This window comes from Ischnura elegans, chromosome 3 (assembly GCF_921293095.1).
Source record: "Ischnura elegans chromosome 3, ioIscEleg1.1, whole genome shotgun sequence".
NCBI lineage: Eukaryota > Metazoa > Arthropoda > Insecta > Odonata > Coenagrionidae > Ischnura > Ischnura elegans.
The window spans coordinates 113,839,231-113,856,181 of record NC_060248.1 but is presented as its reverse complement, the minus strand read 5'-3'; the positions used below and the strand labels follow the sequence as shown (position 1 = coordinate 113,856,181).

General features: G+C 36.5%; 2 protein-coding genes across 3 annotated transcripts in view; both read left to right on the top strand.

Moving 5' to 3' along the window:
• Positions 1 to 1,135, top strand: part of LOC124156380 (glycerol-3-phosphate acyltransferase 3) — a 138,112-nt gene extending 136,977 nt beyond the window's left edge. For both annotated transcript variants that reach the window (XM_046530907.1, XM_046530905.1), the window contains exon 9: positions 128 to 1,135. In XM_046530907.1, coding sequence (XP_046386863.1) covers positions 128 to 215 — 88 coding nt within the window. In that variant the 3' untranslated portion in view covers positions 216 to 1,135. The remainder of the gene's footprint in view (positions 1 to 127) is intronic.
• Positions 1,136 to 6,872: 5,737 nt separating this feature from the next.
• On the top strand, positions 6,873 to 15,634 carry LOC124156379 (proteasome subunit beta type-5). The gene is made up of 5 exons (XM_046530904.1): positions 6,873 to 7,061; positions 7,150 to 7,300; positions 10,594 to 10,835; positions 11,676 to 11,880; positions 15,480 to 15,634. Exons 1-5 carry the CDS (start codon positions 6,918 to 6,920, stop codon positions 15,569 to 15,571), a joined length of 834 nt encoding a protein of 277 aa, XP_046386860.1. The 5' UTR covers positions 6,873 to 6,917; the 3' UTR covers positions 15,572 to 15,634.
• The last annotated feature ends 1,317 nt before the right edge of the window (positions 15,635 to 16,951 follow it).

Sequence of the window (16,951 nt, the reverse complement as noted above, 5' to 3'; positions counted from 1 at the left end):
CATTGTGGATTGTGCCAATTGCATTTTTATTTATGTCGTGACTCCACAATGTAAAGCCATAGAATTTAAACAGTCTCCTTTGGCTTGGTGTGCTACTCATTCATTGGCATTTTCTTTGACTGGACAGGGATGGACAGCTGAAAAGGATGAAACCCAAAAAGGAGTGGAAAGAGAAGCAGCAAGAAGAGTTCAGCAAACGGTTGAAGGTCGAGTGAAGGATGAATTGTAAATATGTACAATGACAATTCTGCCAATCTGCCTCATTTCTGATAATTTTGGTGTTCCATCTGCTCCCGTAAGAAAACTTGGTATAAGAGAAACCTGCCTTCCGAACTATCCTTTTTTCAATTCGCTCGTGGTCCCATAATCCTGTCCCCCTCCACCTTTTTTAAAATCTATATGTGAGGAAAACGTCGGGAGCTTGCTTTGGGAGTTGAAGATTGGAAGTGTGGTAGTGATGGATTATTTGCAAAATTCTATTACTTTTTTTACTCTCAGGATGTGTGCATATTTGGTCCTAAGTGTGAAAGCATAAGAGTTTGCAAGTGGACTCTTTTTTTTTGTGTGTAAAAATATCTGTTCTACGTTTTTCATTGGATGGAATGAAACTTCTGGATGGGATAAATGTGTGGGCGTCTGAAAGTGAGGTGTGCTTACGACGACAAAAACAAACAAGTGTGTCCGAGACATCTGTGATGAAATGGGCTTTTTTTTTGTGTGTGCCTGAATTTGGTAAAGTGTGAATAAAATGTTAATAGAAAACATTGTGAAAATGGGAAAAAATCACCATAATAGATCAAACGTGGTTGTGAATGCTAGCAGAGATTTCTGGTTTAATTTTGTACAGGAAGAAAAAATTTCTTGTGTAGGGATCACATGCTCTCCTACATTTTAGTCGATGTAAATATGGTGTCAGTGTCCTGTAAAAAATATGATGTTGTGCTGCATTGCCAGACTTTAAATGAGTTACCAGTAAAATAAAGTGCGAGAAATGTTGTGATACAGTACTGGTTTATAGTGCCATACTTGCATATGCTCACAGGTTGAATAAGGCAATGTGATTGTGTGCTTTCTGGTGACCCAGCAGTTCCACACTAAACAGTCTTGGCAATTAAAAATTTTGATGTATTTGTAACATCTCTTTTACTCTATGTCCTTTCCATAGTATTTAAAACCTGATAAGAAGGATTTTCCCTATCCTATTACAGTAGACTCTCCTTAATACGAGCAACATTATTACGAAGTTCTCGTTATTACGAAGCAAATCGTTGGTCCCGACGAAAAGGCCTATCCAAGCTATAGTATGAGTAACATTATTGCAAAATTTTCGTTTTTACGAAATAACGAACCTCAGTCCCGGTCCCGGCGGCTATAAAATGAACTTTATTACGAAGTTCCACGCATAAGCAATGGTATTTAGGTGGATATTCACTATGCTAAGTTATAATAATCGCGCCGCGTTTAAGTTCTCCTCCTGTAATGTGCCCAAGAGCGTCAATTATGGTTCTTTCTTCAGTGTACATGCAACATCATATAATAAGTTTCATTCCTGTGGAGCCATGGTGACCCACTCGTAACCACTCGTAAATTGGACGTACAGTTAGTCCTTTTCCTACGCACATTCTATTTACGAATTTTCAGAGATACGAGCATTCAAAATTTTCAAATTTCGAATTTGGTGCCTTTTGATTCCGCCGATACTTCGCAGTTTGGCTTGGCGTAGAGGAACTCTCACTTTGGGCACAGTCTGAACAAAATATCATGGAAGCCGGTGTGAATTTAGGAACTGTTTAGCATTTCGCCCGTTCATCCTTACCGCGAGGAGTGATTTTTTTCGGCTCCGGCTGCGTCGCACGCCCAGCTAGATCAGTTCGTAATATCGTGAGCTAGAGCATGATTGTGATGCAGCGTTGCATTTTGTAGGATAACCATACTTCTCAATGCAATTTCATACAGTCTGGGTGGCGAGAGTCGCCCAATGACGGCAAAATAGGAGGGGGGGATAACCCTACGCCAGCACGGTTTACAGCCAATCGCTGTCCTTCAAACGCACCCTCGCCTTGTCTCTCAATGTTGTCAACTGCATAAGGCGCACCGAAATATGGCTGATCCACAAAAAAATCCTTTCTTTGAATAACCAAAACAAGTGATTCTTCCTTTGGGTCCTTCATGCGCCCTTCCGCATCCTTTCTTCGCGGATCCCTTTGTAGGCGTTTCCCTTTCTTAGCTGGCAACCTTGTCCCCTACCACAACCTAGACCATTTTGTGTGTCATCGGACAACTCTTGGCGACCATACTGTAGGTTTATCAACTAACGAACAAGGTCTTGGAAGGCATCCAGTTTGTATATCGGACTTACTGTATTCGGCAAGATATCAACCCTCAATTGTGTCGTACCACATTCTTCTGTTGAGAAACTGGAACGAATTTTCCTGTTTAAACATTTTCCATGTAATTTAATTGGGTTTATTCTATACTGTTTTTTCCAATGATTCGTAAAAGAAACGTTGATACAAACTTCGTTGTTACGAACATCCGGATTTTCGGTCTGGCGAACTTAATAACGAGAGTCTACTCTACCTTAGGTTTTTGATTTTGGTGACAGGTTTTTACTTCAGGAGCTAAAATAATGTGGGTGCATTTATTGTGGAGTAAATTAATTTCTTCGATGACTCGGCTTAAGTTTATCCACCAATGAAAATTATTACTAGTTAAACTGAACACATAATATATGACAAACTGTAGATTATCCGGGCTAATAATGGGGAGAGGTGGCATGAATAATAGGAAAACTCAGATAATCCAAACTTTCAGTTTAATTTCTTTTAATGTTCATTATTTACGTCATTTGAACAATGTCTTGAGTTGTTGTTAGGTAATCGATGCACATAGGTTGTTATTATAGATTGCTATTTTTTTTAGAAAACATGTTTTACTAAAAAGATTTAAAAAATGGCGGCATACAGCCACTTAATTTTTAAAATTTAAAATATTTAAGAGGCTGTAGGCCATTGTTTTCTTCTCTTAATAAAACATGTTTTTAATACAAAATGATATAATATTATTCTAGAATAACCTCCAATAATTTAACAGCACGTAGAGCTATTCTGTGAGAATATATACAGCCCTAATCATTAAATGCATTTAAGAACATGAAGATGATCAATCTTATGGATCACTGGTTTGCTAGTATGAAAAACTATACGTAGATGGCATATTATAACAGTCTTAATGGTCCATGAATCTTGATCATAGTGAGGTAGTAAAGAAAAGTGATTTTGTTCCTAGATGATGCACTCAAAGTGACCTTGAAGTTAGGGAAAAAAATATTGGATAAAATCATGTGTGATAGTTCTACAGAGGATTAATACCATCTGCACACAAAGTGCCATTGTGGTTGACTATATTAGGGTTCATTGGTGGCTTGCCTGCAGGTATGTATTTCCTTGAATATGAAATAGTTTTTACCATTTTTGGTCAATATATTATACAAATGTATAAAATTAATCTCTGGCAAGGGGTACGGTGACATATCATAGTAGCTAATATCAAGCTTATGATCTCTCAAGGTGTACGAGTATTCTTAATAAGTACATCCCTTTGGAAAGTACCAGGGTGAAAATCGGCTTGTGTGAAGAATTCTGTGAGGAATGTGTTAATTTTGGAATTGAGATTAGGAGCTCTGATTGCCAATAATTGGAAATTTTATTTATCCATTTTGTGCGAGAATATGAGGAGTAAGTTGTCGCAAAGGATGTAGCACTCAAGGTCTACATTTACCTGGCACAAATATAACTATAGAATCAGAAAATATGGTAGGTAAAGAAGGAATTTACAACTCTTCACAAAATTACCTGAAAAAACTTGCGAATGAATTCATGCAAGTTTGTGAGTTATGCTCTGTTTTCATTTTGATTCTCCTAACTGAATGTTTGTTTCAAACTCTTTACTCTCAAGGCTGGAGTCAGAAAAATATTTTCAGGTGAGTTTTTTGAGGAATGAAATTCCAGGTTCTTTGGAGGAGGTGGGCCGAAGACTTCCAAACATTTCAGGAGGTTTTGAACCCATTGATCCCCCTATCCACTCTGTATGCAGGCACATAGCTGGGGGAGAGGGGACAATTCGGGCGCCCCAAATATTTTTCCTTTGTGGTGACCACGTGCAATACATCTGAGGACACCTCTCATCTCACAGCAGCTATCCTATGGCACTCCATTTTTTCATAAAGTTATATTTCGTAATGTCAGCCATGAACCAATGATGAATAAAAAAATAGCATAATGCAAACAAAGTATATTCTTTACAAATGAAATTATGCTTTTCTTTAATGTGCAAATTGACTATAAAATATAATATGGGTCCCCTCTGATCTTCATCCCCTTTTCTACCTCCTCCTTTTCTGCTCCTATCCAAAGAACTTCTCCACTGAGTCACACAGTGCGAGTGCCACTTCAGAATGTGCTGTGTGTGGTGAGGGTGATCTCACAAAAGGTTAAAAGGTATGGATTAGGACTAAGGCCTATCATAATTGAAATGATTTTTCTAAAATGTAATGCTACTTCGATTTTTTCTAACTTAAGAATAGACATAAATATGAGCAAGTCATATTTTGGATTGGGTTCTTAAACCATAACTTTTGCTGTGCTGGACTCAATACCTCATGGGTTATGTTATGGAAAATGTGCAAGCAAATGATGACAAGATGTACTTCACAGAGTGAAATACATAACACTTGAAGACAAAATAAGCTGTGAATCAGTAAAGGGGGCTTTTTGATAAATATAAATAAAATTGATAGAGGCTTATGTGCCTTGATGAAGAGCTGCGATTAGGTGGATGCTGAACTTTCGTCTGGAAAATGAACTGTGTAGACTTTGCGTTATATTGACCTGGTTTAGTGGTATATTTGCCTAGGTATTCAGTAGCAAAGCCATTGGTGGCATGATAAATTTTTGCATTGGTCTCCTTAATGTATATGCCATGAGTGATGAGAAAGCAGCAAATATTTATTGGAAGAAATATCTATGCATGTTTAAAACATCATGTGTGGTCCTTGCATGATAAATTGAAGACTGATCTGAACATATTGGCATAAACCATTTCTTCTTCGGTGAGGCCGCAAAAAGCTATGCTTCTCTTCGGGACAAATTATTGGTACTTACGTTAGTGTACTTAACACTCCATAGCTTACCATTTAATTAATGACGAATGAGTGAAAGATATTTCTGCTTAATCTATACGAGGGACTAGAGGTAGGTAATGCTGTTATTGGAAGTGATGTGTAAGGAGTGTGATGAGTTGGAGGTAAATGAAAGGATTTACGAAAGACCTGCCAAAATAGTCCATGTGTCTTTGGGAATACAGAATTTCTGAAATATTAATATTGAAAAGTAGGTAGTTGTGATTAATCAGGAAAGATGTACAGTATGGCCATTGATGTCTTGATGGGATTTGTTTTGATCTAGCAAAAAAAAGTGTGGTCAGTAAGGGATGGCTAGGGAGGGGTTTTGGGGGTTAACTATTTGCACAGATTTTTTCTCTCTCTTTACCAGTGCCCTCATGGAAATTAATTTTTAAATGCCCCCAGAAATAAGAGTGGTTTGTTAAGTGACAATCAACGGATGAGTTGGTGGTAAGCTATACTGTGTTGAATATCACAGAGGCCCCAGTGGAAAGGGTTAACACTTCTCCCAATGTGAACGTTGCTCCAGGAAAATAAGAGATTCTTGCTGAAAGTTTAAGATATTTAAAAATTATGGTTTGAACATTTAATAAAGTAATATCTGGCTGTAATTTTTGCAATATATGGATGTGAAACGTGGACCTTGGAAGAAGAGATGGGAACAATGACTTCTTGGATACAGGGTGGAATTCATGATGGAAATGTGGAAGAAGTAGTCATTGTTTGGCAAGAAAGGGGAGTAGTATGTAGTGTTAATTCATTCAATTGATATTATAAAACCCAAAATCTTCTAGCTCTGTCAGAATTGTGATGAATAGGGATGGAATTCATGGATTTTCACCGTAAGATCATTTTGAATCCTCCATAATTACGGCAAATATGAAGTTGTTTAGTGAATGTATTGTATCATATGCTGCAATTTTATTCCAAGGAAATACAGATGGAAGTGATTTCTGTTCCTTAACATGCATTACCCACCAGTGCTCAGAAACAAGTACTTTTTCTAGACTTAAGTCGAAGGAAACTGCTATGAATTTTCTTAGCAATGGCATTAATGAGCTGATTTGTTGACATATGATGAAATCACAACTCAAAGGAAGTGTTTGATTTTACTTGAAAATATTGTTGCATCAACATAATCAAAAGGAAGGAATATAGAGATCCGCAAACTTCAAGATGGAGGACTGTTGTTCACGTTGGCTATGAATTGTCCACACATTCTGATTTTTTAAGGAGTTGAAACATTTTCAAGCGACATAATATTATGTATTTATTACAATTTATCCCTAGAATTCTTTAGATGTTAAACGTTGATAAGAGATCAAGCTGAAGAGAGCCGATGCTATCATTAAATTTGTGCCCATTGGTAGCAAATACATGATTTGAAAAAAATAAAGCGATTTACTGTTTTGGAGCTTTGGCTCACTATGGTATATTTACAATAATTTTGAAATAGCAACTATAACGAAGAGAATTACCTTTATCCTTGCAATATTGAAGTTGCAGATTCTTTGTAATAGGATTAACTGAGTCTTAAAAAATTTATCATTTAATTTTTACCCCGTCCATTGTTTATAAAACACTTTCCTTTGTATTTTCTGGTATTCTCCCTATTTAAAATTTGCCACCACCCCACCACCGTGTGACCATGCTGCCACCTTTCGGGTTCCGAAGTTCAAATGCCAAGTTGCGAGTCACGGTGTGCAGTTGTTCGGTGAAAACAAACGTCGGAAAAATGGCATTAGCTGATGTTTGTGGATATGAAATCGGAAGTTCCTTCAAACCGTTTCGTGGGTTTGATAATCCACACACAGAAATTGATCTTAACTGTGGAAACTTTTTGAAAAATACCGATCTTGCGGTTCCTCCGTTCCCTGATGTGAGTATTCTAAATTTCTTCTAGAAGTGCACCATCATGCTTCGTATTTTCTACTTTATACTGATGTAATTTTTCCTGTAACTTTCAGCCCACTCTAAGTTTTGAAAAATTGGCGGTCGATGAGACTGGGAAAAGTATTAAAATCAAGTTCGATCATGGTACCACGACGTTGGGTTTCAAGTATAAGGGAGGAGTTGTCCTTGCTGTCGACTCTCGTGCCACCGGAGGCCAATTTATCGGTAAGCATGATATTTTCTATCATTTTAATTACAGGGCAGTTCTTTCGTATTGTTTTTGTGCGAAAGAAATGATATTCGGTCTACTATGTAGAGAGCCTGCGACAAAAGTGAAATTTGTCATTCTACTGTTAATTTTATCGTGTTAGTATTCACAGGTGGATTGTTGGGCATTTTATGTAGTTATTGATAGTTTTTGTCCATTTGTAGACCCAGATTTTTTCTGTAAGCCTTCAATATCCAAACGACGTAAAGTTTTCAGTCGTTCAGTGACCTATTCGCACTCAATTTAAAGTTTTGGTTTAAAATATCCAACTTAAACAACACATGTGGTTGAAGGTTAATAAAGTCCCTAATGTTCATTAACTTCGTACATTATTATTTGAGGGTCTTTCTTTTGCGAAGAGGTAACTGGGTTCGATTTAAGCTGCTATAACCAAGATTTACTTAATTCATCAAAAATATCAATGATTGGTGTGAGTTTCTGTGTACCTTCAGGAACCGAATTTCTTTTGAAACATCTTTTCATGCAGTCATAGGAAAGAAATTTATATAAAGTTAGCGAGTTCTAAGAGAAATGTGTCAGATGTTCAAATAATCCGTGCTTCTGATCCATACAGTAAAACAACTCAAGTAATTATTGATTTCTTGTATTTTTCTTGCTGCTGTCAACGAGTTAGTCGTTCATGTACATACATGCACGGCTAACTCCTAAAATCCAACTGGATATTTAACTCAGTGTACAAAGAGCAATAATATATTTTCTTGCATTGACCCCCTATCAATGTATAATTTTGGGACTTGGGGCTTAAATGCAGCATATGTTTCAATTTTTTGAAAAACCCTAAAAATTGAGGAAATCCCGACTCCATTTATTCCAAGAATTTTCCATTTAAGGTTAAAGCATTGAATATCGGCATTCATCTTATGTCATCATACACCCTGCATCTTATACAAAATCCTCAGTACACTTTGTCCTAGATAATGCGGTTTTGATTCGGTGGGTGATTTTTGAGCGTTTGTGCAGTGGAAGTATTGATAATATGTCTGATGATCCCCGAATGATTGCCTTAGAGTGGATGTTTGCATCTAACCCTTTCCTGCCGGTGCCTACAATAGGAAAAAGTTTTTGTGCTACGAGTAGCATAAGAATATTTTAAACCTCTTTGTAAAGAGTTCTTTTTTAGGGGTGAGTTTCTTTTTCTTTGAAATTTGAACTTCGGAACCCGAAAGGTGGCAGCATGGTCACACGGTAGTGGCAAATTTTAAATAGGGAGAAGAGGGAGAATGCCAGAAAATACAAAGGAAAGTGTTTTATAAACAATGGACGGGGTAAAAATAAGACGATACATTTTTTAAGACTCAGTTTATCCTAAATACAAAGACCAAGCTCAAGAGACTTGGTGCCTGTCCCTCTCCCCGACCACTGGTCATGACCCTCTAACCCTGTCATAGCACGAATCCACAGTCAACTTAATGCGTTACTAGTGTTTTTTTCAACCAAACATTGTAGTTGATTTTCAATGATACAATCTTCTAAATGAATTAATAACTTTTTTAAGCATTGTGGAAATTTAAACGAGTTTCTATCATTAATAACAACAAAGTTAGTAACAGATTTGTGCGGTGAGGATGGCAATAAATGAGTGGGAGGGTCGGTCTTATTTGGCGAGGAATCTAAGTACTCATTAAGCTGGGTCTCAGGCTGGGCCTGAATGCATCCTACAATTGCAACCTCAGCGGTCACTTCCCTTCCCTCGCGTTGGCCAGAGCCGACGAATGGTCGTCTGCATTGAAAAATCTGTGACAGCTATACTCGATGTCAGGTGTTATGTATTTGAAAATGCCCGTCGGCTCCACCCAGTTTCCGGTGTGAAAGGATTAACTTCTGAAAACTTGGAAAAAAATTTCAAAATTATCCATTTTTTATGTGTGTAGTATGTATTTCAATCCTTCTACATGAATGGTGGTGAAATTCTCATGAATTGCAAAGAAAATTTCCCCTGGACCTGGAATCAAACTATGCACTTATGGCTTTCTGGGCCAGTGTACAGATGCTATCACATTGCCATGGGAAATTAGGAACCTTGAAAGGGTAGCGGTGTGTGCAGTGCCTTGGAAAGCTAAAAGTCTGTGTTTCAATTCCCGGCCCAGGAGATTGTCATTGCAATTAATTTGAATTGGTTAAGTTTAACATGCTGAATTGGTTAAGTAATCATGCTGATGGAGTGCAATAATAACTTAATATGCATAAATCCTAATAAATCCCAAGCAATAGTAATTAGTTACCCAAGAATTTTAGTGAGAGTGCAGAGGGATGAACTGCCAAATTTACATATTGCTGATTCCCCAATTCCTTTTTGCCATGAAGTTAGATGAGTTATTTGGATGAATTATTGATCAAAATCTCTCTTTGGCATAATGTGTAAATAAAATCACTAAATCTGTTAATCAATCACTTTATTACCAATTAAAATTTTAACATGTAATCCCTACATCTCTTTAAAAGCGTGATTAGTTTCTACTTTAATATTACCTTAATTTGACTCTTCCGACATAGCCTACCAGGGCCTTTCTCTTACTTATGTTAGTCTTAAGCTTCAACGTTCCATGAATAGATGCATTAGATTCTTATTTAACTTACAATTATCGGACCATATAACCAATTATATTAATAAACTGTCATGGCTGAAACGCGACTCTCGATGCCGGCTGCATACTCTTTCTCTCTGGTATCAAATTCTAAATACTAAAACACCTTACCTATCATGCGAGTTTAGGAGTCTTGACACTGTCCACATGACAAATACACGAGGTAATCACAATCTTGTTATGCCTCATTATCTAACTGTCATTTATAACAAATCATTTACCGTTGCTGCATGTTGGGAATGAACTAATCTTAATCTTTCAACTAGGAACTCATGAAGTGTTGCCGATTCCTCCTTAAACACCCTGTGCATAGCATATGTATTTGTAGAAGACAGTATTGCTGTGAAGTATTGCCCTAAAAATGGGGAGGAAGTACTTTACTCCTTTGAGAAGAATGTGGCTAGCATTTCATCAATTTTAAGAAAGTACATCTCGTAGATAGCATCAGTGATTGTTGAGTTTGGTTCTTCTATGAAATTGGGCAATTGGGATTAAATAATCCATTAACTGAGTGTGAAGTTCAACTGATTTTTTGTTTATTTCATATATTGTAAAATAAATATTGGACTTGGGAAGATGCCATAAATTTGAATTGTGTGTATCTTAAGTGCTGTAATTAATTAACTTAAGTCTCTTTCTTACAGGTTCCCAGTCAATGAAGAAAATTGTAGAAATAAATGATTACTTGCTCGGCACTTTGGCTGGCGGAGCTGCAGATTGTGTGTATTGGGATCGAGTTCTGGCTAAACAGTGTCGTATGTATGAACTTCGCAACAGAGAAAGGATTTCAGTGGCTGCAGCTTCCAAACTGATGGCCAATATGGTCTATAATTATAAGGGCATGGGACTATCTATGGGAATGATGATTGCTGGGTGGGACAAGAGGGTGAGTTGTCGTGCGTTATATATGTATTTAGTTGGTTATTTTGAAATGCTGTGATATGATTATCCATGACTAATTTCAGCCAATTTTATTGTATTTTTTCCCCTATGGTTGTTTCCGTTTAGTGGTTAAATCCCCCATTTGTTTTTTGAAAGTGTGTTCGAAAATAATTCTCTGTTTTATGTCTTTGAGTTAACCTTGGACCAGTGGCGGATACAGATGGGGGGCGCACGCCCCCCCCTTGCGGGTCCGCTTGTATTGCTGAACATTGCAAAACCACAATTGTTACTTTTTTATATCATAAGATGGCATTGTCTTTTACATGTTTATAATCACTTTAAATTAAATTTTCATATAATTTGCCTGGGACTTGATCATCTTTTATTACGATAAAAGTAAAGACAACTCAAGATATGTTGCGCCCCCCCCTTGAGTTTTTTCTGTATCCGCCACTGCCTTGGACATCGTGGTATTACTTTAGACCATGCTAAATTTTTATTCCTTTTTCAATGGAGATAATTTATTAGCCTGAAATTTTATGAAATGACGTATGATAATTTGCACAAGTATTAGTACATACATAATTATTTATTTTAGTTCATGCTTTTAATGAAAATTGATAAGCTCTGTTGTTAATGACAGTAAAGATAATGACATTTAATGTTGAGATAATTTTGATGCTGTAGTTACCTCAGAAACAGTGAGAATATGATTTGAAACCATTTAAGCTTGGAGAAAATCCTTGATTCAGTTAATCTATTGTCCATTAGTTTACTTTCTCTTTAATCCTTAAATTTTCCACGAGAAAATTGATGAATTTATCCTGTTTTTCCCATTTCTCAGGGACCTGGGCTGTACTATGTTGATAGTGAAGGTACACGAACCAAAGGGACTGTCTTCTCTGTTGGTTCTGGGTCTATTTATGCATTTGGAGTGCTCGACTCAGGTTATAACTGGAATCTATCTGATGAAGAAGCTTATGACTTGGGCAGACGAGCAATTTATCATGCAACCCACAGGGATGCTTACAGTGGTGGCATTGTTAGAGGTGAGATTTCATTCATTTCATAAATTTTTTAGAAGTTTTAATGTGGCTGAATTGGTAGAAAGGATGTAATGAGGGATGTATTCTTAAAGTTAATGCTGAACAGTGTTGTGATTGTGCAGTATAGGCAGTGCCGTTGATGGTTTATTTTGAATGAACCACATTGCTGTTGTTCTTACCTAAGTTAGTTTCATGGCACATCATCTATGAATTCTAGTGTACTTCAATATGTGGGACCCAGAAAAATAGCCATGGATTTAGAGTTTGTAGAATTATTGCTTGTAATTAAAATGTCAGGTGGATAATTAGTTATATGAGTGATGTTATTGAAACATGGCATGCTATTTGGGATAATTTATTCTTCATTACGTTTTATTCAAGAAATTTTCTCCATGTCAGAGTCCCAGTTTCCCCATTTTTCTTGTACTTCAGTGTAATAGGTGCTCAATTCCACTCATATTTCCTCTTTTGCTTTTTAAGAGAAGTTTGCATTTGTTTTCTTCCTTCTCCTTGTTCTTTTCAAATATAAGAAATAAGTGGAGCCGTACGAAATGCAGTTGTTATCAGTTGATATGAGTCTTTAGCAAGGGTGAAATCAAAACACTGTATTGTTGTATTATAGACCTATCGATTGAATATGCATCGCTAGTATGCATATTCAATCTATGAGATTTCAAGATTTTCCTATGCGGGTGAACGAATGCCGAATATATACATTTCCTAGCTATCCCCCTTTTACGACGGTTGTGGGTGTTCGATGTCTTTGTTTTGGACCCAACACTGCAGGGCTTAGGCTTTACCCTCGAAATCTGGGAGCAGGTACCCGGAACCCTCGCCTTATATTACCCCTCTTAGCTGTAAGGTAAGGGTCATACAATAGGAGGGAAAACTCAAAATTAAATTTTGGTTTTCGATATATAAAACCAAAAAGATATGAATGAAAAAAACACAGGCCAATTTTCAGAGCTGAAATTCGATTTTTAACCAAGATAAGTAGCTTTAAAAGTCCGCAAGGAGCCTTGGCCATGCCCACGACGTGTAACGTATTTCTATTGGCTGACGCCGATTGATGTGTGAACCTCATGAATGCCGCGTGAGTAATGCTTGAAGAAGCCGTGAACACATCGCATTCGTGGAAATGGTGGCCAAGAGTTCATCATCATGGCGAAGCGAAACGTTAATTTTGTTCTGGCTGACTCCGGAAATGTTCTGATCTAATTAACAAAGACTGTGAACAATTTTTTTTGACTCAAAACGAATCATTTTATTGAAATGAAACTTTTTTAAAGATGAAATACTTACAGTTTTGAGTGAGGCAGTAATTACGGCAATATAATCGAAATAATTTTTGGGATTTTGTGGTCCATGGTGGCACAAATTTTATTAATAATAGTGATAATTTCCCCCATCATGACAACTTACCAACAGACCTCTGTGAATTCAGTGAGAGGTATTAGACTTTGTTGAAAAACTCCGTATCTGGCTGAACATCTATAAGCGAAACCCAGTTTTCATTATTCCTCGTCTTAACAAGTCATTGATTCCAGTAATCACATTGCATTGAATGATGTCATATTATTTTTTGTAACTGCTTGGTAGGTGGCCTGGTAATACGCTCAGCATGGTCTCCCATAGTCATCAAACTTAGAATGACAACCTCTACCCCTCTCTTAATGGTAGAACCTACATCAACAAAATATCTACAAATGATGATTTGAAATTTGATGTAATTATTGTGTGCAAAAATCATAATTTTTTAATATGTACCCATCAAGCTGAGTCAGGAAAGAAATAACTTTTGATTACCAATATATTTGAACATAAGGTTTTAGTCCAACCATTATATTAATGGGCCACCCTGATATGATGATCAATGATTTTTTGGTGCAAGAACGATGTAGCTTGTAGGTCTAACTTGTTTGACTCAAACCTAATCTTCGCGTTTGCTTGGGAAATTCAGGTATAGTAATGAATTTCTGAGAAATTACTTTTGTTTAGAGATTATATTTTGCATTGATATATGCCTGAATGTTTGTTTTTATGAAAGAAAACGTACTTGTGATCCAATATCCACCTGCATCAAAACAAGATATTCCTGAAAATGGTGCCTGTGCAGCTGGATTAACAGTATTTTATTTCATTTTAAGCAATACAATTAATGGCAAATTACTATATTACTGAATGCTTATTGTGTTTCACTACGGTAGAAGAAAAACTACCAAAAATAAAATTTGAAACGTCTTAGCTTGTTGCAAGACTCTGAGATGGGCTTGATGCATACTCAGCAACTTTAAAACATGCACATTTTGCTATTACAGTCTGAAGTGCTGTTAGTCCTGTCTGTTCTGTTGATGTTACAATTCTCCTGACTTTTTTTGGCATCTTACTGTGACCAGTTGGTGGCTGTCTTCACCTCCCCCCATCTCCTTTAATGTTTAGTAATACAGTGTGTCCTCGTTTAACGTCGTCCCGTTTAACGTTGTTTCACGATGACGTTGTCCAAAAATTGAAACCCTTGATCATTTAACGTCGTTATTGCTTCGCGATAACGTTGTTCAAATTATGCGCGGCGAAAAAAAAATGAATGGCGAATAGGACGCAAGCGCATCTGATGTATAGTAAATATTACTATATTAGTGCGATTGGTAATTTTCGCTCGACAGAAAAGGTTGGCGTGGGTAGCGTATGTTAAATATGCGTCAGAGCGAATAATTATCGCCTCATTTACCCATTATCCGTTTATTTTTCTGATGCCAACCGAAAAAAATGTCCACGAAGAAGAGTGGCTATCCTGGCGCCCCTATGAAAAAATTGTATAAACCTGTTTCAAAATTTTATACAATTTATACAATTGCCATGGTAATTGTATAAATTGTATAAAATTTTGAAACAGGTTTATACAATTTTTTCATAGGGGCGGTTCTTCAGACGTGAAGAAAAAACGGCGATATTAGAACAAAAACTTGGTATTATTAAAAGAATTGAAGAAGGTGCAACTGCTGGAGAGATCGGTCGAGTTTTAGGTTTGCAGGTCGAGTTTTTACAATTAAAATTTCTTCTGTTACTGAAAATATCGATGTTTCGCCATTAAAATACTTTCTTTTTAGTTTTTATATTTCATTTAATAATGCCTTCTTCCCAACCTTTTCGTTATGAAAATTCGTTTCGTTTCGAATGAATCGTTATCATGCTGAAGTGAATAATCGGTAATGAATGTTTCTCGCGATTTCCGCCGGGTTAAAGAATTCATATCATCACGAAAATTGACTCGCCCTTCACCCTCGTGCTTCCGAGTGTCAGATTCAGATTTTTTCGTTTTGGCCTGATTCAGGTGTCTCCCGATTGGTCACAAAGTCTGCTTAAAGTTACGGCTCCGATAATTGGCCTCCTTGGATTCTCGCCCGGGATATTCTGGATTCTTCACGAAGAAATGGATTGTTAGGAACATGGCTAGGAACCAATTTAAATTTTTTACATTGTTTCTTATGGGAAACACTGCATCGTTTAACGTTGTTTCGCTTAACGTCGACTTTTTCAGGAACGAATCAACAACGTTAAATGAGGACTCACTGTACATATTAATATATTGTTTTTCTTTTCAGTGTACCACATGAAAAGCACTGGCTGGGAAAGCATTTCTCATGAAGACTGCAAAGCGTTGCATTACAAGTATTTGGAAGAGAAGAAAGCATGAATTTTATTATGAACTTATGGAAATTTTTTTGCTTGTATCAATAAATACCACATTCTAAGTTTACTTGTATCTTGTTTCTAAACCATGGTGGAAATTACTCAACTGTTTTCATTCTCCTGGTAAAGAATTTGATCTTTTATTTCTGGATGATAGTAGTGATGCAATGAGCTGATGTTGACCCTTTTACTGTGAAAGAGCTGGTGTATTTATTTGTTTAGGCCATCATACACCCATGGAAGGTAGATTTATAGGGTTTATTTTGTCACTAAAATGATATAATCTAAGCAGTTGTTTTTTTCTTCAGCACCTCAAAAATATTGTTTACTGTGTTATAGTAAACTGGAAATATGTTCTGCAGGAATTTTTTTTAGCTAATGCTAAGCGGCTTGGTGAAAAACATTATCTCAAGTGGACGACATCCTAATGTAGCATTGATATTGCTGCTTTTCTTCTGTTGGGCTTAAAATGAGGAGTGAGCTCAGCAAAAACGGCAACTTTTCGGTTCCGAGTGATCTTTCTTAGTCACTAGATGTTTCTTTAGCTATTAGTAATCACTGGAGGATGCTACTCTGTAGAATAATGATTTCTTGTGCTATGAAATTGAACTTACTAATTCAAATAATTTTGTTAGAGCAACTTATGGTTGGCGGAAGAGAACTTATTTTCAGGGAATACTCAAAATTGATGTATTGAAAGTGATATATGTAGCAGGAAAAGGATTGATTTCAAAGGTATAATGATCGGGAAATGTTTTTGCTGAGGTTTAAATTTTGTATAACTTGAAAAGCATTGATTGGGGGAAAAAACTTAAAACTTAGAAAAAAAAAACAATTGAGAAGGTGTGGAAACCACCCCTAGGGTGGAAAGTGTCACTTTGCTATGTTACTAATGTTCATCGACCAATTCTGTAACCATGTATAAATCTGCACGTTAATTGGTTTTTAGTTTCAAAGGATTCCAAGTTGAACACATGATTGACTGGGTTATAGCTAAATCATTGCAGGAGTTTTCTTCGGGCAAAGCCTCTACTCATGATGTCAGAGAGAGAAACTTCTAAAAGTAAAGTGGTATCCCATTTGAAAGTTGATCTATTAGAATCTCACAAACACATTAATGAACATTATATTAATTCAGATGTCAGAGGAGTTAGTTTAGACTTTTTGATGTCAATGATGAACATCTAGCACCATGAATCTCAATAAAATTGTCATGGAAGTTAACATTAGAAGGATCAAAGCTGTCATTTTGACTGATGGCTTCTACTATGAATGTCACAATTTCTACATTTGTTATTGCATTACCTCAATTTTTTCTGACTTTTCCATGAATTAACTGTCATAATGACAGGTAAAGTATTGCGCACTATATGCCACAGTTCTT